This window comes from Catharus ustulatus, chromosome 10 (assembly GCF_009819885.2).
Source record: "Catharus ustulatus isolate bCatUst1 chromosome 10, bCatUst1.pri.v2, whole genome shotgun sequence".
NCBI lineage: Eukaryota > Metazoa > Chordata > Aves > Passeriformes > Turdidae > Catharus > Catharus ustulatus.
The window spans coordinates 17812064-17839702 of record NC_046230.1 but is presented as its reverse complement, the minus strand read 5'-3'; the positions used below and the strand labels follow the sequence as shown (position 1 = coordinate 17839702).

Here is a 27639-nt window from a genome sequence, read left to right as displayed (position 1 = left end):
ACTTTATCCTGAACTTAAATACCCTCCCTGCTGTCCGAGGTGACCTGAATGGGGGAGGTCCTGAGTGAGGCTGTTCTGAACCACCAATGCCAATGAATGCAATAACTGCCCTGGCAGTGAACAATGTAGGAGGAAAGATCCAGGGTGGGTCTGGTGTAGAGGTGTGCAGATACAAATGGGTTTCTGGGGGGACACTGGGATCACCCCTTGCTGCCCCATCGCAGGTCCCCACAGAGGATGGCCCTTCCCTTTTTCCACAGAGAGTCCCCAGGGAAAGGTCAGTGGGACAAGGGGTGTCCTAGGGCAGTGGGGATCACAGTCTCCATGTGGCCACCCTTACAGACACCTGCAGAATCACAGCTGTGCACCCCTGCATTCCTGAAAGATATGGAATGGGAGGATGTGTACAAAGACACGCACACGTGGGGGCCAAGAGGACTGGCGGGGGGTTGAGGCAGAACTGGTGTGGCTCCAAGGGGAAATCCCAGCACTGAGTGGGGATACAATAATAGGGGGTGCCTGGATGGGTGTTGGGCAAGAGACACAAATGAGGGGCTGAGGAAGACCCAGGGTAGGAGCTGGCCTGGGAATTCTGAGGGTTGAGCTTTCTGGGCTGTGGGGTGCTGGGGGACTCAAGCAGGGTGTTGGGAGTCTGTTTGGCATCACCTCTACATACCGGGGGAGGGCCCAGCTGTGTCTGGTGGTCCTCCTCTGTCTGACCCGGTGGCACCCGGCTGTGACAAGGGTTTCCCTCTCCATAGGGGCACCCCCGAGTCGAGGCGACCGCCTCGGAAAAGCTGTGCGGGGGGGACCACCCTGCTCTGGGGCCGGGGCAGCGGCTGGGCGGCGGTGCGGTAGGGTCCCCATCCCAAGCGGGCGGTCACCGGGCACCGGCCGTGGGGGTCCCCCGTGTCTGTCCTGTCCGGGCCGGGCCGGGCCGCGGCGCTCCGGAGCCGCCCCCCGCCGGGGGGGTCCCCGCTCCCCCCGGATGCATGACTTCATCCTTCCGCCCGGGTTTCCTCCCCGCCGCCGCTGCCGCCGCCGCAGACCGGCTCCCGGCTCGGCGCGGCGCGGCTCGGCCCGCTCGGCCCCGCCATGTCGCAGGTGCTGCCCTACGGCGAGGACAAGGTGGGCCGCTACGGCGCCGAGCCCGAGGCGGGGGAGCTGCCCTTCAGCTGCCGCCTGCAGGACACCAACGCCTTCTTCGGGGGCAACCAGGGCAAGCGGCCCCCCAAGCTGGGACAGATCGGCCGCGCCAAGAGAGGTACCGCCGACCCCCGCCTCTGCCCCCCCAACCCCGCCTCAGCCCCGCGGCATCCCCGGGACCCCCGCATCTGCCCTTCAGCATCCCCGGGTTTGTCCCGGGACCCTCGGATCTGCCCTGCAGCATCCCCGGCATCCCTGACACTGGCTCCTCCATCCCCGGCGCTGCCCCACGGCATCCCCGAGACCCCCGGATCTGTCCTTATATCCCTGGCGCTGATTCCTGCATCCCCGGCACTGCCCCACGGCATCCTCGGAACCCCCGCATCTGTCCTGCAACGTCCCCGGCATTGCCTCCTGCATCCGTGACGCTGCCCCACGGCATCCCCGGGACCCCCGCATCTGTCCTTGCATTCCCGACTCTGCTCTGGAATCCCCGGCTCTGCCCTGGAATCCCCGGCTCTGCCCTGCAGTATCCCTGGCTCTGCCCTGCAGCGTTCCCGGCTCTGCCCTGCAGCGTCCCCGGCTCTGCCCTGCACCATCCCTGACACTGCCCCCCGGCATCCCCGGCACTGGCCCTTGCATCCGCAGCACCTTCCCATAGCAACCCCAGGATCCACGGTTCTGCCCTTGCTTCCCCGGCATTCCCGGCATTGGGCAGTGCATCCCTGGCACCCCCAGCATCGCCCCACGAGATCCCCCGACTCCCGATTCTGCCTTGGTATTCCCAGTTCTGCCCCATGGTAACCCCTGTCTCTGCCCTGCAACATCCCCAGCACTGCCCCACAGCATTCCTGCGACTCCCGGCTCTGCCTTGCATCCCAGCACTGTTCCCTGCCACCCCGACACTGCCCCCAGCATCCCCACAATCTCCATCTCTGCCCTACATCAGCTTCAGCACTGTCCCCCGGCAACCCTGAGACTCCCCAGCTCTGTGACTGACACCCGCCCCCAAAACCACAGGCTCCCCCATCTCCTGCTCCAGACACCACGCTGTTCCCCTAGTGCTGCCCTGCAACAGCCCCCGCCTCATCCCGGGACTACCCCTGGGATTACCCTGCAGCATCCCTGGGGCTGCCCCTGGGACTACCCCCCAGCACCTTCCTCAGTGCCCCTGGGACCCCTCGGAACTGCTCCTTAGCACCGCTGGAACTGCCCCCCTCTCATTCTGTATAAACAACCCTTATCCGAGGATCACCAGGAACAGCCCCCCTGCTCCCCTAAACCTCTCTGCCTGCACATTTCTGCCTGCCGCAGAGACCACCAGCAGCCTCTGGCCATGCTGATCAGCAAATCCTCCCCAACCACTTTACTGTCCCCACAGGACTCCACGAGCCCGTGTCCTGCCCCCCCGTACTTCACCGCCTGCCGCAGAGACCCCAGCAGCATTTCCCCTGCTTCCACCAGGATCCAAATAACTGCCCCCCTCTCCTGCCTGCACCCCGACCTGTCACCATTGATCCTCCCCAATGCCTTGGGGACCCTTAGACATGGCCCCGCTTTTCCTGCAGCCCCCATCCCACCTGCTTGGGGGTTCTCCATAGGCAAACACCCCTCCTTAAGCTGCAGGTACAAGGGGTGGCGGGGAGGGGGGAAGAGTTCCCCGCCAGCACAAATACACCCGAGCCCCACAGGGGGTGAGTGCTGCCTGCTCCACTGCCCCCTTTTGCAGTGGTGGAGGCTGGGTCTAGCAGCACCCCTCGGTGATGGGAGGATGGTTCTCCCTCGGTGGTGTTGGGGGGTTCATCTGCTCTCCCAGTGATTCTGGTGATGGTGGCGGGGGGTCTCGTTAATGAACCCCCAGGAGGGTGATGGGGGGATTACTGACCACCCCAGTAGTGATACCGGGGTGGGGGTCTGCCCTCCACCCCCAGAGCGATGTTGATGAGAGGTACCTGCCCAGCCGGCCATGGTGTGGGGTAGGGGGAAGGTGTGCGTGTGTAGCTCCCTGGTGATGCTCATGGGGGTCTGTCCAGCCTCCCACCACCGCTGCTGCTGCTGGGGAGGGGGTTGCCCGGTGGGTGATGCTGAGGGGGGTCTCTCTGGAAGGTGACATGACAGGGGGCTCTCCAGCCCCCCATGGTGACGCTGATGGGGGTTCGTGCAGCCCGCCGTGCTGGTGGGGGGCTGTCCAGCTCCCCCACAGTGATGCCGGCGGTGAGGGTGGGTGTCCTGCGCAGCGGGTGATGCTGATGGGGGTCTGGCTGCCACCCCCGCCGAGCAGGCGGTGCCCCCCCCGCTGGGTCATTACCCATTCCAGTCCTGTTGCTCTCATCAGCGCCTGCCGCAGAGAGGAGGGGGGGTCCTTCCTGGTCTATTCCTGCCCCCCCTTCCCTAATCACCCATCCAGAGGCAGCTGGCTGGCTGCGGGGGGGATGCTGCCCCTAGCCGAGCCGGGCAGGGGGGTGATCCCCCACCCTTCATCCCGATTGCACCCGCTTGAACCCCCTTTTCCCCGCTCCCCGGCACCTGGGGGCACACCTGCAGCCCAAACAGGGTGAGAGCCGGGGTGGATGGGCAGAGGCTGTCGCGTCCCCTCGCCCACGCGCCCCCCGCCTGTCCCCGCAGTGGTGATCGAGGATGACCGGATAGACGAGGTGCTCAAGGGCATGACGGAGAAGTCGCCGCCGGGGGTGTAAGCCGGGACCCGCCGCCAGGACCCGCCGGCCGAGCCCCGCTCCAGCCCGCCGCCCCGCATGCTGGCTGGACCGCCGACGAGGAGGGGGAGGCCATGCCCGCTGCCCCCACCCCGGCCCGGGGGGGGGCCCTGCAGCAACCACCACCCCCCCCCGAGCCATGCACTTTACCCCTCCGCCTCCCCCCGGGGCCGGGACAAGCCGCCGAGCCCCCCACCCTGGGCGAAGACCCCCCTCCCCGGGGAAGGGGTCCAGCCCCCTGCTCCGCGGCGCGTCCCCCCCATTCTCCTTGGCGGGGGGTCCCCGAATTCCGGGGCGACCCGGCCCCAAGAGCAGGGGGGGAGCGCTGCTGTCCAGAGACATTTTTTGCTCCATCGTTTTTTGCATGAGCTTGGTGGCCCGGGCGGCCGGCCCGGGGGCCGAGGGTCAGCCCCACCACTCCGGCACGCTTCTTTTTAAACAGAAACTCCTCATATTTGTATTTTTATATCCGAATCTTTGTTAAAAACGATCTGCTGACGTTGAGATGTCTCAGTAACTGCATCGAGAAAACAAACGAAAACAACCAACCAACCGACCAACAAAAAAAAAGGTTCATATTTTTTTCCATAAGAAAAAAAAAGACAAAAAAGAAGAAAAAAACGAGGGCAAAAATTAAAGGGGGGCGAGAGTGATGGAGGGAGCATGAGGAAAGCCACAGGAGGAGGGAGGGGAGCAGGGACCCCTGGCCCGACCCCCCCGCTGGCAGGCAGCAGGAGCACCGGAGGGTTTGGCAGCATCAGCAGGCGCTGCAGTTCCCTCCCGGCAGCACCGGGGCAGAGCCCACCGGGGCCAGCTGCAGGTGCCAGGGGAGGTCCCAGCACTGCCCCTCACTTGAGGGGGGTGGGGTCGGGGGGAATGGGGAGGGCAGGGACCGGCCTGAGTCGTTGTTTTTAATTTTGTACTTTAATTTAATTTTATTTTTTAAGAAGCTTCTCGGGGGGTTCTGATGTGCATGAGAAACTTGTCATCTTTTTCAATAACCTACGAGTGGCATTTATGGAGACAACGACGCAAAAAAAAAAAAAACCACAACAAAAAAACAAACAAAAAACTGAGTAAAAAAAAAAAGAAAAAAAAAAAGAAAAAAAAAGATACTTGTGTCATGATGTTCTACGAATGATCCATTGTAAATTTAAATGCCATTTTTCACTGTACTGGTGAACAAAATGCAATGAATAAAATACATTCATGTACCCAGGTGAAGCCGGCAGCCGCCTGCTCCTTTCTGTCCCTTCCTCGTGCCAGCTGGTTTTTGGGGTGCCTGTGGGATGGGGTGGCATGGCCAGGGTGGGGGCTGACCCCAGAGCCCTTTGCTGGCTCCAGGTGCAGGGGGAGCCGCTGGCTGACCCACTTACACCTTCTGCCTGAAATAGCAGCCCAGCAGCTTGTGCCTCTGTGGTGTCACCACTGTCCCGCTCAGGAGGGGTCCCCTTTGCCCACCCCAGGGGGAGGTGGTGCCCAGAGAGCCTCTAGGGACACTGCCAGTGGCCCTCATGCCCCTGCCACACGAGCACTCAGTGCAGCCAGTCCCACCAGCACGCGGTGGCCCAACCGTCACCCACCCTGGCACACACGTCACCATGCTGCTGGCCCCGGGCACAGGGGAACACGGGCCAGGCGTGTGCAGGCGTGTCACCACAGGCAGCAGTGGGGATGAATGGGGACAGAGGCACATGTGCTACCTTTCCTGCTCTGTGGCACCTCCTGCCCCATGCTGGCACATTCCAGCCTGGACCCCCCACCACTTGGGTAGGGGTGACAAGGACACGGTGCCCTTGCACGCCCCCATGGCCAGGGAGGCTGGGGCAGGGGTCCTGGCGTAGGATGGGATGGGGGGGTGGAGCAGTGGGCACCAACAATCCTGCCCCCCCATACCCAGTGGCAGCACCCCGATTTTCCCCCTCAGCCCAGCAGAATGATTTGCCCGTGCCAAGGGGAAGGGATGGGGGGCAGGGAGCCACTCCCCGCAAGATGGATGGGTGAAATTAAACCCGATTTGGTTTACTGGCTGCAAAGCCTGGAGTCCTGGCTGCTCTCCAGCTCAGCAAGGAAAGGCCAGGGAGGGGACACAGAATCACCGGAGCATCCCTGTCCCCCCTGGAGGAGGCCAGGTATCCCCCTCCTTCTTCCCATTACCCACATCACTGGACAGCTTGCAGGGGGATGCACTGGTTCCCTGTCTCCCACCTGTGAGGATAGAGCAACTTAAGGCTTTATTGGGTGGGGGGAGGTGGGGAAAGCCCCCCTGGTCACAGCTGGATGGCAAGGAGATAGTCCTCGTCGTCGTCCGGAGGGGCAGGGGGCGGTGGTGGGGCAGGGGGCGGGGGGGGCTGGTGCAGCCGGCGCCCCAAGGCTGCATCACGGGGGTCCAGGGGCTGTCCCTTGCGCATGACGTAGAGGAAGTAGTGGAAGGCACCAGAGTCCCCGTCCCCACAGGCAGCGTGGCGCAGGGACCAGCCAAAGGCCTCCTGGGCATAGTGGGGCTTGCGGAAGTGGGGCTGGGCGAAGGTGATGGAGATGAAGCAGCCCCCTGGGCGCAGCACCCGGCTCACCTGCATCAGGAAAACCCCCAGGATGGGGTGGGGGAACACAGTGAGGTTCACTACTTTGGCTCTGTTCCCAGGGTCCCCATCACTATCTGCCAAAGACTCCTCCCAGCCTTTCCCATCACACCCCGAAATCTCTTGTCCTAATCTTGAGCCCCCAAGAGACACCCTGGTTCTGACCTGTCCCCAGACCACCCACAGGGTGGGGGCAATAAGGAACAAGGGTCCCCATGCCCCACTTCTCTCCCTGCACCCCAAAACTCTTCACTCCCACCCACAGCAGACAGCATGGAAAACCCAACCCCAGCATGTGAAAAGCTTCACCCGTCCAAGCACAGGGCCCCCTCCCAAGCACAGCAGGGGACATCCCCCCTCCTCGACCACCCAGTGCTACCCCACCACCAACACCCAGAATCAGAGAGGGATGCGGGGTGTGTTTGATGGGAAAGGACTCAACCCTTTTAATCACCATTTTCTCCCTGCTGGAATTAAGCCCCGCTAACAGGATGGAAAAGAACATCAATTTTCCTGCTTGGCTTTATCCAATGTCAAAAGGCTTTTACGGCCAGCGTCCACGTGCTCAGCATGCAAAGGCAGTGCCCAGGGCGGGCGGGCGTCCAGCCCCCTCCCCGGCACCCTGCCCCAGGCGGGGACACCCCAGACCCCCCCGGCAAGGGCAGAGTCACCGCTGCAGGGGACAGGGCTGCAGGCCAAGTGGGGGGTTTCCCAAGCTCTGGTTTAATCCTGCTGGGAAGCTCCAGCTGGGGAGCTCTGGCTGGGGCCAGTGGAGGGGACAGACAGCCTGTGTGTCCTCCCCTGCTGCAGCTGTGGCTTTTGAACCAAACCTTACTGGTTTTGGCCAGGAAAAGGGGAAGACAGGTCCCTGCATCTCTCTCTGGGCACCCGGCTCGATATCCCTCCTGCTAAGTGCCTGAAAATCTGCCCTGGGAAGACCCCACAGCTTCCCAAGCTATGGGTGGAGAGGGGGGTCCCCGGAGGTGGGGGCAGGCAGGGATCTCCGGCTGGAACTGAGCAAGGCATCCCGCATGTCCGCATCCCATCCCTCGTTAATAGAGCAATAATGGCCGTTGCTTAGAGACGAGCGCAGGAAACCTTCCCATCCTTCCCATCCATCAGCTGGAGCAGGGGGGGCCAAGGGGGCCGCTTCCCGCTCCAGCACCCGCCACACTCGCTGTCCCCAGCTCGCTGTGACAGGGTGTCCCTGGGGTGTCCCCACAGGCAGGGTGGATTTTCACCTCCTTACATCCCCCCAGGGGATAGAGGCTGTGAACCCCCCAATAATGGGGGAGGGGGGTGAGAAGGGAGGTACCAGGAGAGACCCCTCTGAAGGGACCCCCAAAGCAGTGAGCAAGTGGGAACACCCAGCGAATCCCCCTGGGGATGAGGACAGCAGGGACCGGCTGCGGGTGGAAGCTGGTACCCAGCGATGCTGGGGGAGGGCAGGGATTGAGCAGAGGATTAAAAAGGGAAAAAAAAAAAGGGAAAATTAAATCCCTGCCGTTTGGCAAAATGACAAGGACAGGCAGCAGTGCTGGCAAGGAGGGCAGGGCACGGATAGTGAGCACAGCCCCACTGCCCTGCTGGGGGTTGCGCTCCCTCACAGGCTCAGAGAGGCAAGAGAGGATTGGGAGGGTGTCAACAGCCATGAGCACCCTTCCAGCACCCCGTGTCTGCACCCCAGGGTGCCAGGGAGGTGCAGCAATTAATTATCCTGGCAGTTATTCCCGCAGGGTGGGAGAGGCTGCCAGGACCTGCACCCCCGCGCTGGGACAGGTTCAATCCGGTCCCGACGCTGCCAATTAACAGGGCCCCGAGGCATCACCCGTCCCCGTGGCAACGCCATGGCCCTGTCGATGCTGATGGGAGTTGCCATGGCAACACCAGACCAGATGATGGGGTCCCCGGCAAAGGCGATCGAAGCTGGGGCGGGGGGGGGATGGGAGGGAGGGGGCAGAGCTCTCACAGCCCCACGGTCATCACCTTGCCCTGGGCAGGCAGGGCCACTTCGGTGTGCCCCCCTAGGTCCCCTACAGCCCTACACGCTAGGATGGGGCCCATTCTTCCTGCCAACTCTTTGTATTAAGCATGCAAATAAAGAGAGGGGTCATCCACTCCCCCAGCAGGACCCAGGGACACATCCTGCTCCATCCACCTCCCTGGGGAGGAAATGATGGGGTGTAAGGGGGGCAGACTCCCACCCCCAGGAGTGCTGGGAGCCCCCCAGGTGCCCCCCTGCAGCACAGCTGAGGGGGTAGCACCGGCTGGGAGGACAGAAACACCGGCTGGGGCACCCTCAGGGAAGCAAGGTGGTGAGGAGGCACTGCACCTTCCCCACCCCAAATGGGGATGGAGTCCACCTTCTGCACCCTACTCAGGTCCCCCCACCCCGTACCTCTGCCAGCACCCGGTGCATCGAGGCGGTTGCCTGGGCTGAGACGTGCCAGGGGTCAGTTTCCTCCACCATAAGCACATCAAGGGTGCCCTTCTCCAGCACCACGTCGAAGGAGGCGTCGGGGAAGGCGAGGGCACGGATGTCCATGACGGCCCAGCGCAGGCCAGGGCAGCGGGCGTAGCGGGCGCGCATGGCCGCGATGCAGGCGGGGGAGAAGTCGATGCTGGTGACGTCGGTGTAACCCAGCTCGTGCAGGTCGTGGCTCAGGGCGCTGTTGCCACAGCCTGTGTGGGGCACAGCTCACACAGGGCTCAGGGTGCCCGTGGGGGTGCTGGCATCCCAATCCCGTTCCCCTGTGGACCAGGGGAGGGTGCGGGTGGGCTGGGGCTGCTGGAGAGGGGCAGGTCATCGCTGTGATGCCATTTAGTGAGTGTTAGGCTAGTCATTAATTACCCCTGTCCTAAAGGTGGGTGCTTTGGGCTCCTATCCTAGGGCAGCCCTGCACACGTGATCCCCGCACCTTGGGGATGCGTGGTAAGGTCGGAGGCAGGAAAGAGGCAAGGGGCATCCCCAGTTATCCCTCCCGTAGTGCTATGGGGCAGGAGCCGGCCGTGGTCCCCAAGAGCCGGCTGGATAACTCCAGCGGGAAATTAGGGAACTTCGGCCAGGGGGTTCAACCGGGTGCGAGTGAGAGAGGAATGGAAGAAATAGTGTCTCAACAGGACACGGGGAGACACAGGGAGAGCTCCGCTACCAAGCCGTCCCCTCGGAGCCGCTCCACCGGAGCTCGGCAGCTCACCGGGGGGGCCGAGGGGGATCCCCGGGAGGGGGACGGATTTGGGGGCTATTAAGCGCAGCTGGCAGCGGCTGATCCGCTAACAGGATCGGTGATTACACCCGCTTAATCCTGCCAGCCCGGCGGCGGATCAGACCGCAGGTGGGATTACGGGGCGGTTATACGCGCCCTGCTGCCCGTCAGCACCCCCGGCACTGGGGCCACCGCGCCGGGCCGGGCTGGGCGCAGGTCCCGCTACCGGCCCGGTGCCACACCGCCCTCTGGCGGCTAGCGCCAGCGCATCCACCGGCGGGACCCTGAGCCCCGCCCGCCCGCCCTCCACCGGGCACGCCGGGCACGGGGCACCTACCGAGGACGAGGATGCGGTCACCGGGGCGCAGCTCGGGCTCCAGCTGCGGGAGAAACCGGGAGAGCCCCCCCAGCCACTCGCGGGTCTCGGCGCCCTCTCGCTGGTACAGCGCGTCCCAGAACCGGCGCCGCCCGTACCGGGGGGGCGTGGCGGGCGCGTGCCGCCGCTCCATGCCCGGGAGCGGGGCGGGAGCACCGGGCGCCACGTGCCGCCCGCGCCCCCACGTGCGGCTTCCGGTCCGGGCGGGTGCGCCGTCCTAAGCGCTCCGGGCGGAAACACGGAGCGGAATGGCGGCAGGGCGGGGGGCGGCGGCGCTGCGGCGGGCATGGCGGGAGCGGCGGGCTGCGTTGCTGGAACCCCGATACACCCCGCTGGTGGCCGCCTGCCTCTGCCTGGCCGAGGGCGGCGTCAACCTCTGGGTCATCCGCAGGGTCCCCTGTGAGTGCCGGGGCCCGGCCCGGCCCGGGGCTGCTCCCGGGGATGGCGGGGCCGGTCCAGGACAGCGCGGGGCGGTCCGGGGGCAGGGACAGCTCGGCCCCGGGGTGGGAGGTGATGGCGGGGCTCGTCCCGGGGCAGCGCGGGAGGCGGGGATGCCGCGGGCCCGGGGACAGACCTGCCCCGGCCCCTCGGATGTCGGCATCCCCCGGGCAGGGGGCCGGGGGCGGGCGGGGGCGCCTGGACGGGGCCAGGGAGGGACACGGGGCTGCTCTGGGGGTCCTGGATGGCCGGCAGGGGAGGAGCCTGTGTGACCGCATGGCAGGGACGCACAGGGCCAGGCTGGTGGGTTTGGAGGGGGGTCAGCACCCACACCCCCTGCAGAGCCCCCCGAGCCCCAGCTGACCCCGCCGTCCCGCAGACACCGAGATCGACTGGAAGGCCTACATGCAGGAGGTGGAGGGTTTCGCCAACGGCACCCTCGACTACACCCAGCTGAAGGGTGACACCGGGCCACTGGTGTGAGTGACAGGGACGCCCCGCTCTCCGTGACCAGCGGCTCCCGGAGGGGCCGCAGGGCCGGGCCCCTCACTGCCGTGTCCCCACAGCTACCCCGCCGGCTTCGTTTACATCTTCCTGGGGCTGTACCATGCCACGGGCCGCGGCTCCAACATCCGCCTGGCACAGTACATCTTCGCCGGCCTCTACCTCCTCAACCTGCTCCTCGTCTTTCGCATCTACTGCCGAACCAACAAGGTACCCTGAGGCCACCTCGGGAGCTGCCCTGGGGAGAACTCTGAGCCCTCACCCCAGCGAAACAGGACACAGCGTCAGGGCTGAGGTTTGCAGGAGCTCGGTAGCGGCAGGGAATCCAGGACAGGCTGCTGATGACCCTTTTGTGTCTCTGTCCCCTGCAAGGTCCCTCCGTACGTTTTCTTCTTCATGTGCTGCGCCTCATACCGCATCCACTCCATCTTTGTCCTGCGGCTCTTTAATGACCCTGTGGCCATGGCCATCCTCTTCCTCGCCATCAACCTCTTCCTGGAGGAGCGCTGGTCCTGGGGCTGCCTCCTCTTCAGGTGAGGGGCTGGAAGCTGCTCTCCGTGGGGTGCTGGGTGTGTGAGCCAGCTCAGCCCCCGGAGGAGGCTGTGCTTGGCTCAGGGGCTGCCTGGGCTCCCGTGTGGGGTCCGCAGTGGTAATGCAGCTTCCTGCTCAGCCTGGCTGTGTCAGTGAAGATGAACATCCTGCTCTTCGCCCCTGGACTCCTCTTCCTCCTCCTGCAACGGTTTGGTCTCCTGGGCTGTATCCCCAAGCTCTGCATCTGTGCCCTGCTCCAGGTGGGTCCCTCTTTGCACTGGCTGCAGCAGCAGGGAACAGTGGATTGCCTTTCCAGGCAGCCATGGGTAGAGACAGTGGTACCAGCATCTGTGGCCTCTAACAGCAAGATGGGTGTTGATAAATAATCTAACTCACATGACATTCATCTTTGGCTGACTGTCCCTGTCACACGTGGCACTGGGTTTCAGGAAGTAGCTGAGGTGTCAGCAGCCTGGTGTAGGGCTCTGTGACGGTGTTGGTGTGTCCATGGCAGGTGCTTCTGGGCCTGCCCTTCCTGCTGGTGAACCCTGTGGGGTACCTGACCCGCTCCTTTGACCTGGGCCGCCAGTTCCAGTTTAAGTGGACAGTGAACTGGCGCTTCCTCCCAGAAGAGATTTTCCAGAATCGAATCTTCCATGCTGCTCTGCTGCTGGCTCACCTGGCAGGCCTGGGGCTCTTTGCACTGCACCGGTGGCACAGGTGAGACCTGGGGTTCCCCATGGGTGTTGATCCCTGCCAATCCCATGTGCAGGATACAGGACAATGACTCCCCTGCCCCTGCGGTGCTGCAGTCCTGGGATTGCAGACATGAGTTGGAGGGCAGCTACTGTTCTGTTTTGGGGAATGTATGGCCCAGGCATTGTGGCTCACAGGGGAATGTTGGGGTGAGAGAGACTTTCAGCAGCTGAGATCAATGTTTGTTTTTCCCCCTCAGTTCCAAAGAGAACATCCTGACTCTGTTGAAGGATCCTGCCAAAAGGAAACCTGCATCCCCTCGCTTGACTGTCAACAATATCCTTTGGCAGGGTGGGAAGCAAGGAGAGGGGGAGAAGGCAGGGCAGGGCAGGGAGAAACCTGGTTGGGTTCCAAATTATGCAGTGCTTTTGTACCAGCATCCCCTGCGGTAAGGAGCTGTGCTGGACAGCTGGGGAGCTGTTGTGGGATCACACCTCCAACCTCCTGTGTTTGCCCCCTTAATGCCAGTGCATGGATTGTCTTCATCCTCTTCTCCTCCAACTTCCTGGGCGTCTGCTGCAGCCGCTCCCTGCACTACCAGTTCTACGTCTGGTATTTCCACACACTGCCCTACTTACTCTGGTGCACCCCGACCACCAAGCTCGCCCACATGCCCAAGTACGTGCTAGCACGGATGGGGAGTACCCCTCTGCTGGGGTCTGAGAGTCAGGATGGCTGGTGTGTCCCCCACACTGAGCCCCAGCTTTCCTCCCTGCACAGGGTGCTGCTGCTGGGTGTGATCGAGCTCTGCTGGAACACCTACCCCTCCACAGTCTGCAGCTCCCTCTCCCTGCACATCTGCCATGGACTCATCCTGCTCCAACTCTGGTACGGCACCGCCCCCACGGCAGTGTCACACACCCCTCCATCGAGCAAGAAACCCACAGCCACGTCCAAGAAAGCCCAGTGAGAGGAGATGGCTGACTGGTGGGAACTGGCCTCTGGAACTGCCCCATCTGCCTGCTCTTTTCCCACTTGACTCCCAGGCTGCCCACAGCAGTCCCAAGAGGGCCATGAGCCCTGAAACTGTGCAAAGTGGGCAGCTGTGGGGACCCCCAAAAGGCAGGACTTCCCGAATAAAGGGGCTTTGTGTGCCCTTCTGCAAAATCCTTGTCCTGTGATGATTTCAGAACAGCTGTCCATGTACTTGCCCCACCTGAAGGAAGGCAGAGCAGCTTCTAAAGCCATGGGCACTCTTGGTTCCCAGCTGTGGGAAAGGGGTGCCCAGGGCTGGGCAGCAGCCTCGGGGGTGAGTTTAGAACAGAGAAGCTGCAAAACTGCTTTGCCTCAAGGTTTCATTTGCTTTGATGGAGCCCAGGAATCCCACCTGTACAGCTTTTCCTATTCCCCTGCCTGCTCCATCCCACAGAGATGGCTGGGAAGGGGGTGACCCCCTCCTAGGATTCTGGCGAGTCCTGGCATGGCCTGAATGATGCCAGCAGCTCTCTGTTCGTAACAGAGACACCAGGGCAGGTGGCTTGGAGCCAGGTGTCTTTATTGGCCCCTCGGGCGGCCGTCAGACGTTGTTGGGGTTGTAGCACAGCATGTTCAGCTTGATGTTCTCGTCCCAGTGACGCAGCAGCAGGAACAAGTGCCTGGCTGCCCCTTTGAGGCAGCCCACGTCCACCCCCTCAGGCAGGCGCTGTGCCTGCAGCCACGCGTCCGCCTTGGCTGCTACCAGCTCCCACTCCTCAAAGAACCCAGCACAGCGGTGCTCCAGCCACGCCAAGGCCACTGCCGTGGCCCAGCTGGCACTCTCCAGATCCTCTGGCCCCATGTCCTGACAGCTCACACTGGCCTCAGAGGGGGCAGCCGAGTGGGGCCCGGTGTCGGACTCAGAGCCGTGCCCGCTGTCCGCCTGTGCCCACACGGCTGCGCTGGGCACCTCGGAGCAAGTGCTCCGGGATGGGGGTGAGCTAGACTGCGGGGCTGTCACAGGCTCCTCACCCTCCTCAGTTCCAGGTCCTGCCTCAGGAATGCTCCTGGCCCCTGGGGACATGGGGCTGAGGCTGGCACGGTGGGAGGCGTAGGGGGACGCCCGGCGCAGGCGGTCCAGGGGGATCTGCACCACTTCAGAGAAACTCTCAGTGAGCTGGAACGGCCCCCGGGCCTGCTGCAGCTGCACCTGCAAGGAGCGGGGGACAGACAAGTAGGGGCAGGCAGGGGTTCAGACACACATCAGCACCAAACCCTGCAGGAGTGTCCCTGGGGCACAGGGACAGTCTAATGCACCCCAAAAAAGCCAGCCAAGATCCCCAGGGACATTTAAGGATGCAGCAGGGCTCAGCAGGCACCTACTGGGAGCATCTTCTGGTGCTTGTGCTGCCGGGCATGACCTGGGTGGCTTAGCTGGCACCCAGCAGGGCAAGTCCCTCTGCTGGGATGGGGACTGGGGACAGGGAGCAGGTCCTTACCAGCGGGAGGTAGTCATGGCTCGCATGGTTGCTGGAGCGCTCACTTTCTGGGCTGAGGCACTGTGGGCGCAGTGCCAGGCTGGGACCCCTGCGCCTGCTCAGGCTAAACCTGTGGGGTCACAGGCAAGATAACAGCATTGGGAGGAATTCCTGAAAGGCAGCTGGACACCAAACTGCTGCAGGGAAGGGGCTGGAGCACCAAACCCCGCCCCCCCACCACCACTTATGCTGCAGGAGCTGGAAGGGCACACGGGACCAGCAGCTCCCAAAAAGTGGCACTGTGCCCCTCTTCCCACAACATGCCATTTTTTGGTCCCTAGCATCCCCCCATCCCACAGTGTCACCTGGAGCCTGCGATGCTCTCTGTGGATTTCTGGGAGCCCATGGAGGTGGTGGAGGGGCTGGATGGAGGCCCTGCAAGGGGGAAGAGTTAAGCGCAGTGGGAACATGATGTGCCCAGAGGTGTGTCCCAGCACCTGGCAGGGCAGCTCAACCCATGTGCCCAGGGTACTGAGGGCACAGTGGATGCTCCAGCTGTGGCAGGGCATCGAGGGTATCCTATCTCCCACCCTCATCCAGCCCTTGGCCCCCTCCAGCCTGGACACACCGTTTGAGTAGTTCTGCTTTTCCCAGCCAAAGGTAGGGGAGGAGATGCTGCCCGGGGACCTGGGGATCTCATCTCGTTCTGCAAAAGAACAAAGTCTTGTGGGGCCCCGGGCTCCAGGGACCCTCATGTCTCACAGCTGCTCTCAGGGGCTCCCATGCTATCCTCCCATGACCCCTCCTCAGTTCGGGGCAGATGCCCCTCTCTCTGGATGTCCACAGCACCCTAGGCAGGACCAGCCCCACACAGCCGCTGGCCGAGTGTCTCCAGAGACCCCAGTGCAGACCCCTGGGGACCATAAGTTGACATAAAGGACTAAGTCAGTACCTGCAGTGCCAGGGACCTCATGCTGCTCCTCTACATCCTGCTGCTGCCCCTGACCCGCTGAGGAGCCCCGGTGGTGCCGGTTCCCTGCTGCAGCAGTTCGTGTCCGGCTGGCTGAGCCAGCTGCAAGGGACGATGCCACCTCAACCCTCTGTCCCCTTGCTGCCACCTCCCCATCCCACCAGGCCCTTGTCCGTACCTATGCCCCACACCTCGGGGGCTGCGGGCAGGGCTGCCTGCGTGGCACAGTCCACGGGCACCAGGCGAGTGTAGAGGGAGGGCACGTTGCAGGCTTTGCTGGTTTGCACGGCTTTCAGGCGGAACCGGCGAGCAAAACCTGCCCGGAGCAGCGCGGTCAGAGCGGGGGGGGTGCCGGAGCCGCACCGGGGAGAGGCACCGGCACCCACCCTGCTCCAGCTTGGCTTCTCTCTGTGCCACGCTCTCATTGTCCCGCACGACGGAGCGCGCTGCCAGGCGGTGCAGCGGCTTGTCCCAGGCTTTGGCCACTCGCCGCGGTGGGTCCTCCCTGCCCGGCCCCTCCCGGGGCTGCAGCAGTGACTCCAGCGAGGCTGTCACTTCCCAGGACACCGGCTTGCCGGCTCGCAGCGCGTGGATCACCACCTGGCAGCGCAGGGGCGTGCTGGCATCGCCCAGGCTGGGCTGCCCTGGCTCAGGTGCTGGCGAGGCACTGAAGAGGTAGGAAGGCTCCACCAGCATGTCCCAGTCCAGGTGGGTGGGCGAGAGGAGGTTATCTGGGCAATGGCAAAGGGTGGGCTCAGCAAGGCAGGGGCATCGGGTTCCAGCCCCACCGCCCTCGTCCCCAGAGCCAGCACACACTTGACTCCGCTGCGCTGGGCTGCAATTGCCGTGTCTGGGGTCCCAGCTCATCCAGCCGCCCCTCCAAGGACTGGTTCCTCTTCTGCGACACCTTTTCCAGGGCCTGGCAGAGCCGATGGGCGTCCAGCTCCCCGTGTGGCGTGGAAAAGCTGCGCCCAGCCAGGGCAGCACGTGCCAGCACCTTCTTCTGCCGCGCCAGCTCCTCTGTGCTCAGGGCCACCGTCACCTGTGGTGGGGACAAGGCTGTTGGCAAGCCCAGCACAGAGCCCAGATGGCACTGAGCTGTAATGGGGCACCTGCACCTCTCTGGCTGCTGGCTGGAGCCTTGCCTGTCGGCAGCCCCAGTGCTCTGCAGGCTGGCACCAGTTGCCTCTCAGGGATGCTGCCCTGGCACCATAGACATGGGAAGCACCCGCGCAGGCGTTTGCAAACATCCCTGGAGACTGAGTCAGGCTGACGCTGGAGTAGCCAGGGATTTGTGTGTGTGCAGAAGTGAGGCTCAGGCTGGATGATGTTACAATGGGATGCATTTCCCAGTGCGGAGTGATGTCACTATATTGAGATGCTTCCCCTAAAGGCCATGTCAGGGCAGTGGCACCCATGCCACCTCTCGCTCCGGCAGCAGGGAGCTGGGAGGATCATTTACTCCGCAGGAAAATCACTTACGCTTGACATTTCAGCAGCAAAGGTCACCAGCTGTGCTGCTGTGTGACAGGAGTGGGTTACCTAAGCCGTGCCTTCAGGAAGAAGCGTATCCTGGTGCTGGGTGTCAGCTGGCCTCACCAACCCTTGGGGCCATCATCACCTGAGCAGCTGTCTTTCCCCATCCCAGCGACCCAGCTAGATTTTAAAGCCAGGTATGAAGCAGCAGGGATGTGGCCCATCGCTAGTGAAACGTCTAGCAGTGGTGGCTGAGGGCTGAAGGAGCCAGGCTGAAGCCCAGCCAGCCAGCCCTTCCTCTCTGGCTCAAAAGATTTGTTACATGATGCCAGCCCAGCTATTTTCATTTTGTTTCTGCAGAATTAAGGTGTCATTGAGCTGGCTCAGGGGTCTGTTAGACACTCAGCTGACTGCTGGCCAGGGACACTAAGGGACCAGCTGCTTGATCCCCAGCTGTCCCACTTCAGTAGGGCAAAACCACCCAAGGAACATCCTCATGGCATCCATTGCTGATCCTTGCTTAAAATTCAGGCTACAGCACTGTTTCCCAGCCCAGTGGGCAGATGCCTGGGCACAGCAGGACAGCAAGGCTTCAGCCAAGCCATGAACAACCCCCACACCTTGACCCCTTGCACCCCATTGGCATCCTTACCTTGGTGACAGCTGGGGCAGAGGGCAGCGGGGCAGATTTGGTGGAGGACTCGCAGAGGGACAGGCTCTTCTGGCCCTGCTGGGAGGTGACATCAGCACCAGGGGCCGAGGAGCCACCCTCAGGGGCCACATCCCGGGAGCCAGTGGACTCGCTGCTGGTGGAGCTGCGGGACAGCAGCCCCTGGCTGCGGTCAGTGCTGACAGAACAGTGCGTCAGGACATACTGCTCCTGGATGTAGGAGGGCTGGTAAATCCGCTTCCAGATGTCTCCCCCAGAAGCAGGATCAGTACCTGGCCAGTGAGCACACACCCTGTCAGTCCATGGCTCCCACGACTGCCCCCTGCCCCAGCTCTGGACCCCACTCACTCCGCTCTGACACCTCTGTACTTCCAGCAAAAACCTCTAGGGAGGCATCCCCAGTTCCTGGGTTGCTCTGGGGTGGCTGGCGGCTCTCCCCAGGACTGGGCACTTCCTGGTGGGAGAGAAAAGCAGAACCCCGGGAGCTCTGGCGAGCCCCTTCCTGGCCCTAGGAGAGAGAGGACACCACCATCAGCCCCCAGGCAGGGAAGTAGCGCTGGGGCTGTGCTGTCCTCCCCGGCAGTGCCAGTCGTACCAGCGGGCGCCTGTCACCAAAGCGGGCGATGCTGTAGAGGACACAGTAGCTGATGAGGCGGTCACCAGGGTAGAGGGCCGGGAGCTCGGTGGGCGAGAGCAGAGCCTCCATGCTGTCAGGGACATACCAGTCGATTGTGATGTCGCTGATGGCTGGCTCGATCGCCTTTTTCAGGGACTTGATCAGCTGCGGTGGGGAGTGGAGACAGTGTCAGGCACAGCGGTGTCCCCAGTGCCCCCCGTGCCCCTCCCTGGGTGTTACCTTGGGCTGCAGCCTCTCGGCCGGGCTCAGGAACTCGGCACGGCCCCGGCTCACCTTGGCCATGGCCTTCAGCAGCCGCCGGCACGCCCGCGGGCCCATGCCAAAGCTGAAGCACCTGCAGGAGAGCCCGGGGATGGAAAGCCATGGCTAGGCTGGGGCTGGGGGCTGGCAAACCCAGTGGGGAGCCCTTTAGCAGGATGGGCAGGGGTGTCTGACTGCCACAATTCTACCCTGGCAATATTGGGCTGGGGCACGCCAGGAAGAGCTGAGTTGATGGGCTGAGGGATGCGATGGGTGAAGGACACCTTTGGGGCAGGTACGGGTAAGACTTGAAGTTGCACAAGGAGAAATCAGTGGAAACAGCACAGGGGATTTAGAGAACACTGAGAGAACAGCGAGACTGCCGTCGTGCCGGGGCTGTACCTGACGGTGCTGGCCTGCCTGCGCACCAGCCGGAGGATCCTGCTTGCATTGCCCACTGCTGCACCAGTGAAGAGGAACAGCTGGCGAGGGTAGCCGTGGTGGAGGGGCTGTGCCAGCGCCCAGCCCAGGGCTGCCAGCAGGTTGGTACCACCAGGGTCTGCCCGCAGTCCGCCAAGGTGCTCACAGGCACGCCGCAGCGTCTCCTGTCAGCACACAGAGCTGGCCTTGCAGCAGTCCTCTGGCTCACCAGCCCCTAGACCGAGTCAGGGAGCTGGGAGGACAACAAAGAGCGGTTAGTGGGTACCCAGGATTTGCCTGTGATACTCACGTTGCTGCAGAGGCGACTGGATGGGAAGAGCGGCTTGATGTCAGCGCCGAAGCTGGCAAGGTTGAGCAGTGTTCCTGATGGGAGGCTCTTCAGGGCCACCAGCAAAGCCTCCTGAGGTGACAGCAGGGACCAGGGACAGCTGCTAAAGGCTGGCCACCCAGGGAGCACCCCTGGACCCATGGCCGTGCCTCACCTTGATCTTGTCAAGGTCAGGGCCACTGCTGGTGTCGCTGCGGTCAATGAGGAAGAGGATCTCGCGGGTGACGCTCTGCAGGTCCCCGGGGACGCCCTCCACAGCCGGGCAGAAGTTCAGCATCAGCACGGGGTTGGGGAAGATGTCTTTGTGGAAACGCTTCTGCACGAAAGCCACCTGCGGGCAGGCAGGTCAGAGGCTTTCTCACACCCTCCAGATCCCACCAAGGTCTTCCTCACCCCCAGGCCACCACCTGCCCCTCTCCTCCTGGCTGCAGCAGGAGTAGCCATGCCCTGTCACCTGTCTCTGGCCACTGCTGTCCTTCCTGGCAATCCGCACGAAATCCCGGCGGCTCCGGATGTGCGCCTCGTACTCAGGGTATGTCATGGTGCCATCCTCAATCAGCAGGTGGGGGCTGTGGGGCTCTGGGGGGCACAAGAGAGTTTTGAGCTATCCTGTGCTGCAAGGGGCTGGGGGATGCTCTGGATGTTTCTGGGGTGATGCCTCAAACCCTCCAAGGGCACCATCTCCCCTCACCGCAAGGGTAGAGGATGATCTCCAGGTCCCTGTCATAGTGGTGGGGCTCAGCTAGGGTGACACAGGTGGTGGTGGCAGAACTGGCCCAGGGGTCAGCGTCGGCTCTCAGGGTATGTGATGGGCTCTCCAGCCCTGCAGAGAAGGGAAGGCAGCAGTTAAGTACCTCACAAACCCCCTCCTCAGCCCCCCACCCACCAGGTTTGTTCCTGACAGAGCTAATGGGATTGACTGGGCCAGCAGCAAGGAGCACATCCCCACCAACCTGCCATCTTCCCCTCCTCCCCCATCCTCTCCTCAGTGCATCACATCATCCAGGGAAGGGGGCTGCTGACCTAGAGCTGCCCAAAGGCACAGGCAGGGTGACTTTGAGGGACCCCAACCCCAGAGAATGGGAAAAGGGCTTCTTCATCTGGAGGGAGTGCAAGAGGATGCCCAGGAACAGGCTCTCACATCGTCCTCGAAGGGAGGGACCAGGGAACATCACCCACATTTTGAGGTTTTACACAACCAAATGATAACACCCAAGCCACCTTCCCTACCTGCCAGCAAGCAGGGGCCCTTCACCAGCAGCTCAAAGGTGAACTCGTAAGGAAAAGGGTTGTAGGGTCGTCCTCGGAAGACATCCACGCTCTCCACAGGCACCACAGTGGGTGACTGGCTCCGGGCACCTGGCCCCCCAAAACAGCTGGTGGGGCTGCAAGGGGAGAGGGGGTGATGGCTCCTGCCCCCCTGCCCTGCTCGCCCAGCATTGGCATCGCCCCCCTGGGATGGCAGAGATCGAGGAAGCCATGAAAATCACCATAGGGCCAACCTGTCGTCACACAAGCTTGCCGGCTCGCTCTCGGGGTCAGCGGGGACGTGGGGCGTGAGGGTGGGGGGCAGGAGGAGGCGCAGGGCCCCGTCTGGCAGCGTGGGCAGCTCCTGCACTGTGTTCAGGGTGATGGCCAGGCTCTCCGATGGGCACAGTGTGCCAGTGACGATGATGAAGGTGGAGCGCTCCGCATCCTCATCCAAGACGAGGTGGCCTGGGCAGGAGAGGGATGAGGAAAGGTTGGTGAGGCATGTGGGGCTGTGGAGGAGGTCGTTAGGAGCCCTAATTGCTCCCAAAGGTGACAGCAGAGCACATGTGTCACAAAGGCTGTGCGAATTATGGCAGAGCCCCTGAAGAGGTGGAGGTAGGGGAGACATTGAGATCTCCAGCCTACCCCCCCAGGCACTGGGGTGGCCTGGTAGGGGCTCTCAGCCCCTTGTATTCCCCAACTCTTCCCCCTTGCCCGTTCTGAGCCTCCTGGCCAGGACAACCCAACAGCACCAGCCACGCCACAGCACTCACCACCGGCACAGCGGCGCAGCCGGCCAGGGCTGGGGCTGCACTGGAGGCAGCAGTCCTGCACCCGGTGCCGGTTCTGGAGCTGGAATGTCACCCGCCGGCTGCCCACTGCTGCCTCAAAGCCGGCCACCACCTCCGACTCCTCCAGCGGGTAGATGAAGATGCCTGCAGGCAGAAGAGAGCCCCGAGGCAGATCCTGACCATTGCTGCACGGCACAGCCCCACGGGAGCCCCGCTGAGAACCTGACTCGCAGCACAACTGTGTCGCACGCGAGTGAGGCACAGGAGCGACCCAGAGGGGGGATGAAACCCTCCTGTTCTTCAGTGATGGGAATCTGCTCAGTCTCACTCTCCTCCTGTCTGCAGTGTGTGACAGTGGCCCCATCTCTGCTGGCCTCCATCTTTGTTCCCCAAACTGAGCAAGGTTTGGGGGTCGGGACACAGATGGGCTGGAGACAGGATTCTCTCCAGCACAGGGGCTTTTAGGGAAAGCTGGCAGGCAGCCCGGGTCCCTGCTAGACCTGACAGCCCTCCCTTACCTTCCACAAGCTCCTTGTGGGGGTTGGTGTACGTGAGGTGAGCAGTGATGCTCAGGGAGTACCCGTTGGCACAAGCCTTCACCGCGGAGCTCTTCAGGGGCAGAGCCTCCCAGGACAAGAGGGCGTAGAGGCCTGGCATGGTCCCTCAGTGGGCAGCTGTGAGCAGAGGGAAGGCAGGCACTGGATTCTCAGGGACAGTCTGCTGGAAGGGGTTTCTGCCCACAGCCCATTTCCATCTGCCCAGCCTGAAAGGGGGAGCAGGTCTCCAGCCCTCCCACAACCCAGGCTGCTCTTCAGCATCCACAGAACACATGGACCTGGACCCAGGTCTCTCCTTGGACCCCAGCCTGCCTGCAAACCAGGTCTGGAGCCACAGGAGCCCACAGAGAGGGCAAGAAAACTCCTGTGGGCAGTGTTTACATGCAAGCCCCAAGCCCTGGCAGACAATGGATGATGGCCAACCAATACAGCCCAGAGCTTCTCCAGGCCATCTCTTGCACTGGCTGGGAGAGGAGGTCTGCTGCTCCCATCTCCATTCGTCCACAGAGGTTACCAGGGTAATTCGTTAAAAAAACAAAAAAAGCCAACTAGAAGGGTGAGAAGCCCACAGTGTAACTAGGACAAAGCAGCGAGCAGTGTTTGCTGGGGGTTTAATAATTAACAACAAGGTCAGTGCTGCACGGAAGAACAGCACAAAGGGGAATACATTGCAGGGTGGAGCCCGACAAGTGGATGATCATCACCTTCTTTGCCCAGAGATGGATGTGTCTGGAGCCCCTCCTTTTGGCAGGAAGAGAGGTGGCTGGGGATGCCTTCCAGCCACGGCACCAACCCACTCCACTACACATCTCTTCCCCTTGGGAAAAACACCCAGGAGCAGCATCACAAATAATTGTCTGGAGTCAAAGCATCTCTCCAACATCAGCCCACCCTGTGCCATCAGATATTTGTCTAAAACATTCCTGCCAGCCTCAGCCCTGGCTGTGTGGATCTGTGGACAGTGTTCATGGGGTCTGCTCCACATGTGGGTCTGCTCTGCCCCAAGCACCTGTGACCCAGCAGCTGCAAGGCCCCACCCCATGCCATGTGCTGGTGCTCCAGCACACAGGCTGCCCGGGGCAAGGACAAAGCCAGGTACAAGTGAGCCATCTGGTGCCCCCACTCCAGTGGCCTTCATCCTGGGAACAGCCCACAAGAGCTTTGGAAATGGGAGGCTTGGGGTGCCCTCGGAGTGTGGTCACAGAGTGCCTCTCACAGCATCCTTGAAAGCGGAGCAGGGCTACATCCTTGGAGGCAGCACCAGGACCAAACTCTCAGCTGGCACAAAGCAGGGAGCCTTGGAAAAGCACAGAGGTGCATTAGCAACGTGGCTGCATCCCAGGAAAATCAGTGCATTATACCAGAGGAGAGCCATTTACATGATCAACTGGCATTGCAGGGTTATGCTGGCAGATCCTGGCCATCCAACCACACCCCATCATCACCAACCCTCCACCCTCTGTGCAGGATGCTGCATGCACTGCTGCACCCCCAAACTGTGCTCCCAGCACATGAGGTGCCACAGGGTCCCTGCACAGGCTGCTGTTCCTCCACACTTGCAGTTCCGCAATTGGGAACATCATCAGCTGGTTCCTGCCCTGACCACAGCACCCAGACAGGATCTGGAGACCAGGACTCCTCCAACCCAGCCACACTGAGCCATTAAAGATGTATTTCTCCCCAGAGCTGTTAATTTGTTCCCAAGGCACCCAGTTTAATGCTCAGCAACGTGCCCGCTATTTGCCGTGCCACCTGTCGGCCCGGTCACTGCCAGCTTGTTTACCAGGGACTTACTGGAGAAGCCGTCCCGGTTGCTTTTTATCACTTCTCTTTACATTTACCCTCACAGAGTAAACAGGCCCCATCTGGCCCTGCCACGCTTTGTGCTGGCTGCTCTAAGCCTGGTAATGAATAAAACCAGACCTGAAGGTCCTCACCCCAGCCTCTTCATCCTCTTTCCCTGGGGCAGCAACTTGTCCCCAACGTGGCATCACCAACAGGTCCCCAGCCCTCTCCCCATCCCCAGCATGATTTTCAGCACCTCCACAGCCCTCTCTTCTTCCTCCCCTCCACCTACTGCCTGTAAGAGCTGGTTTAACCACCACCAACCCCAATATAAAAGGGCTGGGGGTAACTCTCTGTGCTGGGAGCTAAAAACTGTCTGTGAAGGCGAGAAGGAACTGACTCTTCCCTAGGTCAGAATAAATCAGTGTTTCTCTTCTCGCCTGTGGGCAGGCTGAGTTTTCCAGCAAGGCTGCTGCAGGGAGGCAGGTGCCTGAGCCCAGTGGACCCTCCTTAGCTTCCTGGGGAGTTGTCAGAGTTTCACCTGCTGCAGCACCACCCACCCAAGCCAGGGTTCAGCACAGCCCGGGGGAAGGAAGAGGCCAAACCCAACACAGGCAAACCCAGCAGAAATTTCCACTGGTGACAGGCAGGTTCCAAAGAAAGGATGGATGGAGAGGAGCCCAAGCCTCTGCAAGAGCACCTAGAGTGAGGAGCCACTGCTGCCCCCGCTGCTCAACTGTGTTAGCCCCTGCTTCCCTGGCTTCCCCTCCCTCCAAGACGTGCCACGGAGCACAAAGGCAGGAGAGCAGGATCCATCCCAGCTCCTGAAGCTTGGAGCCAAGAGGTGATGGTGTTGTTGCCCTATAACCATGGGACACAGCACTATGCAGAGCCCATAGAGGAGTGAAGGGGAAAGGAACTGCTGGGTGGGGCAAAGGACTGTCTCCAGACAGTGGTCTGTCCTCAAAGCCTCCTGCTTTGTCTGCTGGGGAGTGGGAACAGAGAGCAGAACCCACTGCACACAGGCGTGCAAGCTGGCACTCACACCCTGACTCCAACACCACATCCAGGACCACCACCACCTCCAGGACCTGAGCTGCTGCTCTCGCCTCCCAAAAACCATTAAAACCCCTGCAAAAACTCATCTTTGTTTCAGGGAACAGGAGTTCCTTGCCCTCAATGCACCCTAACACAGACACTTCCCTAAAGAAAAGTGTCAGCCCCATGGTTTTCCCCTGACAAGGGCAAATCCTGGCAGGGCAGCCCCACAGGAGGGTCCCAGTGCCCTCCACCACGGGGCAGCTGTGCTGTGGACCAGGGACCGGTTGCTGATAACCTGGAGCATGTTCCCAGCAGTTACTGGAGCCAGCCCTGCCCGGTCCCTGCCGGATGGTGATTTCAGCACTTTTGTGGCCCTGCTGTCTCATCTCCACCTCTCACCCCTCCTATGACCCAGAGCTGCCCTGACAGCAGATGTGCAACCCTGGGACACCGAGGAATTGCGGGACACCCTCAAGGTCCCAGGCCACCGTGGTCCCTGCCCTGCCTGCCCCTGGCCCTGGTGCTTACCTGGAGGAGGAGGATGAGGATGACACAGAGGCTGCAGGCTCCTTTCAGCACCCTCTGGGTCCCTGCCTTCCGCAGAGCCCTCTTCCCTGGGGATGGGTTTCCCTGTCCCTGTGTCAGGGTGGCTGCGGTACCCGGGGGATGAGCGGTCCTTCCCCGCCTCTCCCTGCTGCAGGCTCCCTCTCTGGCACTGGCTCCTTCACCGCCCTCGCTCCATCCCTCACTCCCTGTGCCAGCAGCAGAGCTGCTCCAAGCCCAGCCTCATTAAAGAGACACACTCCCTATACCGGCACCCTGGGGGGGTGGGGGGATGCTCTCATGGGGAACGCTGGGGGTCTCAGGGGACAGCCAACACCCTCAGAAAGTGACAGTCACCTGCCAAAAGCAGAGTCCATGGCTGTGGGCTGCTCTGTGCCCCCAGAATAGCAACGTCCAGGCAAACTAGGATACTGGTGAGACCCCTGGTGATGCTGCAGCAAAAAAAACCCACAGGGTTTGTCTGACTGAGACAATCTGTGCCCCCCCGCCCCCATCAGCTCATGAGGCAAAATAGCCCCCATTGACCTGCTGAACTCTCCAGTACAAATCATATTGGCCACAAGTGTCACAACCAGCTTCACTAGGAAAGGTCTCAGCTGCCCTGAGACCATAACTGATCGGGAGCAGGTAGATGCTCAATATCCACCCCAAACCCAGACACCCTGGGTACCACTGGGCTTTTCTCATCAGCCTCCAAGTGCTGCAGTGAAATCACAGCCCTGAGGATCAGGAAAGAGGAGGGATTCAGGGACAGCCCTGCTTTTTGGTGAAAAGTGTGACAACAAGCCCCCCTGGGGAAGGTGCAGATAAGTCAGGAAATCCCAGCAAAGTCAGGACATGTCTGCTGCAGGGAGATCTCACAGCCCGGGGCGCACTGGGAATCCCTTAACCACTGACAGTCTCACGTTCCCAAGCAGGACCACAAAAATCCATCAGATTTGGGCTAATCCCAGTCCTGCCTTTCCCAGGCAGCTCCCTGTGCTATAGATAGGACTGTGCTGCTGCAGCTCTTTTTATAGAGCACACAGAGAGGAGTCCCCCCCACCTCCTGCACCACAGAACCCACCTTCACAGCCACACTGAACCTGGAGCCAGTCCAGGAACAAACTGGGGCAGAAAAATCCAGCAGTACCACAAGGGGAGCAGTCCCCAGACCTCAGCAGGTATTTTTAGATCTCACCTCTGAGCTGACCCATATGCCACTACAGCTTCAGCTCCTTGACACGGGTTTCACAGGTGACAGCAGGAGCAACGGAGGGAAATCTTGGTGGAAGACACCCTCTGCTGCACACAGTAGCGTCAGACACACTCCTCCTTCCTGACCCCTCACCCTGAGCTTTAGTCAACAATTATCTGGCCAAGAGGCACTCTGTGCATCCCTAGGGCCCTTGCTAGAGCACTCTGAGCCATTCCCTCCCCCCTGTGAGATGCCCCATGGCATATCACTTCCCCTCCCAGAGCAGAGAGGAGAGCTGAAGTGTGCAGCTGCTCCCCTTCCCTCTCCTTTACGACCACAGGAGAAGGATGCAAATCCATGTGTTATTCCCCTGTGACAGCCACCAGCTCCGGGAGCTGCTGGAGGCCCTGCACACATCACAACACATCCACACAGCCTGCAACGTGCACAGGACTCCCACTTCCATCATCACAGCAAGCGCCACAGCCACTCCAGCCCCAGAAAAAAAACCCACAAGCTTTGATTTTTCTCTGAGATATCATTTCTAGGCCAAGCTGAGGCAAAGAAAAGCGTCCAAATGTGAGCACTGGTTCAGTGCCACCAGCTGGGGTGATGGAGCTTGGCCAGCCCACAGCGTCAGACGTCGCCCCAGCGTGACAGCAGGTGAATAACAACGGCATGTGCAGCGCTGGGGACACAGCGGAGTCTCCCCCAGCATACTGGCAACCTTGGGAGGAGACACAGAAGGGCTCCATCCCAATCTACTCCCAGCAGCATCAGGCATCAGGTGTTTGTGTCCCTGCTCTGCACTGTCACAGCTTCCCTACAGCAGTTGGTCATGGACACAAATAGACCTGGAGAGCTCGGCACTGCTTTTCAGCAGAGTGCTGAGCTAAGACGTGTTAAACTCTGCAAATGGAGGCCCAGCTCAGCCCGATGGCTCCATTCAGCATCTTCACACCCCAGTAACACCTCACCAGCAGCTGCAGCACAACCCAAGGATCAATCAGGATCTGAGTATTTACCCGCAAATCACCTATTCCTAGAGCTGAATTACCGCCCATT

General features: G+C 61.7%; 4 protein-coding genes across 6 annotated transcripts; 2 read left to right on the top strand and 2 right to left on the bottom strand.

Moving 5' to 3' along the window:
* Window positions 1–1029: 1029 nt before the first annotated feature.
* CAMK2N2 (calcium/calmodulin dependent protein kinase II inhibitor 2) lies at window positions 1030–5084 on the top strand. The gene is made up of 2 exons (XM_033068263.1): window positions 1030–1264; window positions 3772–5084. The coding sequence occupies exons 1-2, from the start codon at window positions 1096–1098 to the stop codon at window positions 3840–3842; spliced, it is 240 nt and encodes a 79-aa protein (XP_032924154.1). The 5' UTR covers window positions 1030–1095; the 3' UTR covers window positions 3843–5084.
* Window positions 4315–10166, bottom strand: EEF1AKMT4 (EEF1A lysine methyltransferase 4). Its single transcript, XM_033068262.2, has 3 exons — window positions 9986–10166; window positions 8841–9124; window positions 4315–6433 (listed from the first exon to the last, which is right to left on the bottom strand). Exons 1-3 carry the CDS (start codon window positions 10155–10157, stop codon window positions 6131–6133), a joined length of 759 nt encoding a protein of 252 aa, XP_032924153.1. The 5' UTR covers window positions 10158–10166; the 3' UTR covers window positions 4315–6130.
* Window positions 10167–10272: 106 nt separating this feature from the next.
* ALG3 (ALG3 alpha-1,3- mannosyltransferase) lies at window positions 10273–13360 on the top strand. 2 transcript variants are annotated; one of them, XM_033068257.1, is made up of 9 exons: window positions 10273–10423; window positions 10842–10941; window positions 11029–11176; window positions 11339–11499; window positions 11637–11757; window positions 12012–12217; window positions 12453–12529; window positions 12727–12871; window positions 12974–13360. In XM_033068257.1, the coding sequence occupies exons 1-9, from the start codon at window positions 10273–10275 to the stop codon at window positions 13161–13163; spliced, it is 1299 nt and encodes a 432-aa protein (XP_032924148.1). In that variant the 3' UTR covers window positions 13164–13360. The 2 variants fall into 2 exon arrangements, with proteins under 2 accessions (XP_032924148.1, XP_032924149.1); XM_033068258.1 differs by having other exon boundaries at window positions 10352–10423; window positions 10805–10941.
* A 187-nt stretch (window positions 13361–13547) lies between these two features.
* VWA5B2 (von Willebrand factor A domain containing 5B2) lies at window positions 13548–25588 on the bottom strand. 2 transcript variants are annotated; one of them, XM_033069194.1, is made up of 22 exons: window positions 25362–25588; window positions 21969–22124; window positions 21433–21594; window positions 20899–21124; window positions 20639–20793; window positions 20100–20231; window positions 19863–19987; window positions 19563–19739; window positions 19370–19480; window positions 19042–19244; window positions 18619–18733; window positions 18358–18543; window positions 18111–18270; window positions 17745–18034; window positions 16433–16658; window positions 16003–16347; window positions 15795–15932; window positions 15599–15718; window positions 15275–15352; window positions 15012–15081; window positions 14668–14776; window positions 13548–14378 (listed from the first exon to the last, which is right to left on the bottom strand). In XM_033069194.1, exons 2-22 carry the CDS (start codon window positions 22105–22107, stop codon window positions 13770–13772), a joined length of 3876 nt encoding a protein of 1291 aa, XP_032925085.1. In that variant the 5' UTR covers window positions 22108–22124; window positions 25362–25588; the 3' UTR covers window positions 13548–13769. The 2 variants fall into 2 exon arrangements, with proteins under 2 accessions (XP_032925085.1, XP_032925086.1); XM_033069195.1 differs by having other exon boundaries at window positions 20911–21124.
* Window positions 25589–27639: the final 2051 nt, after the last annotated feature.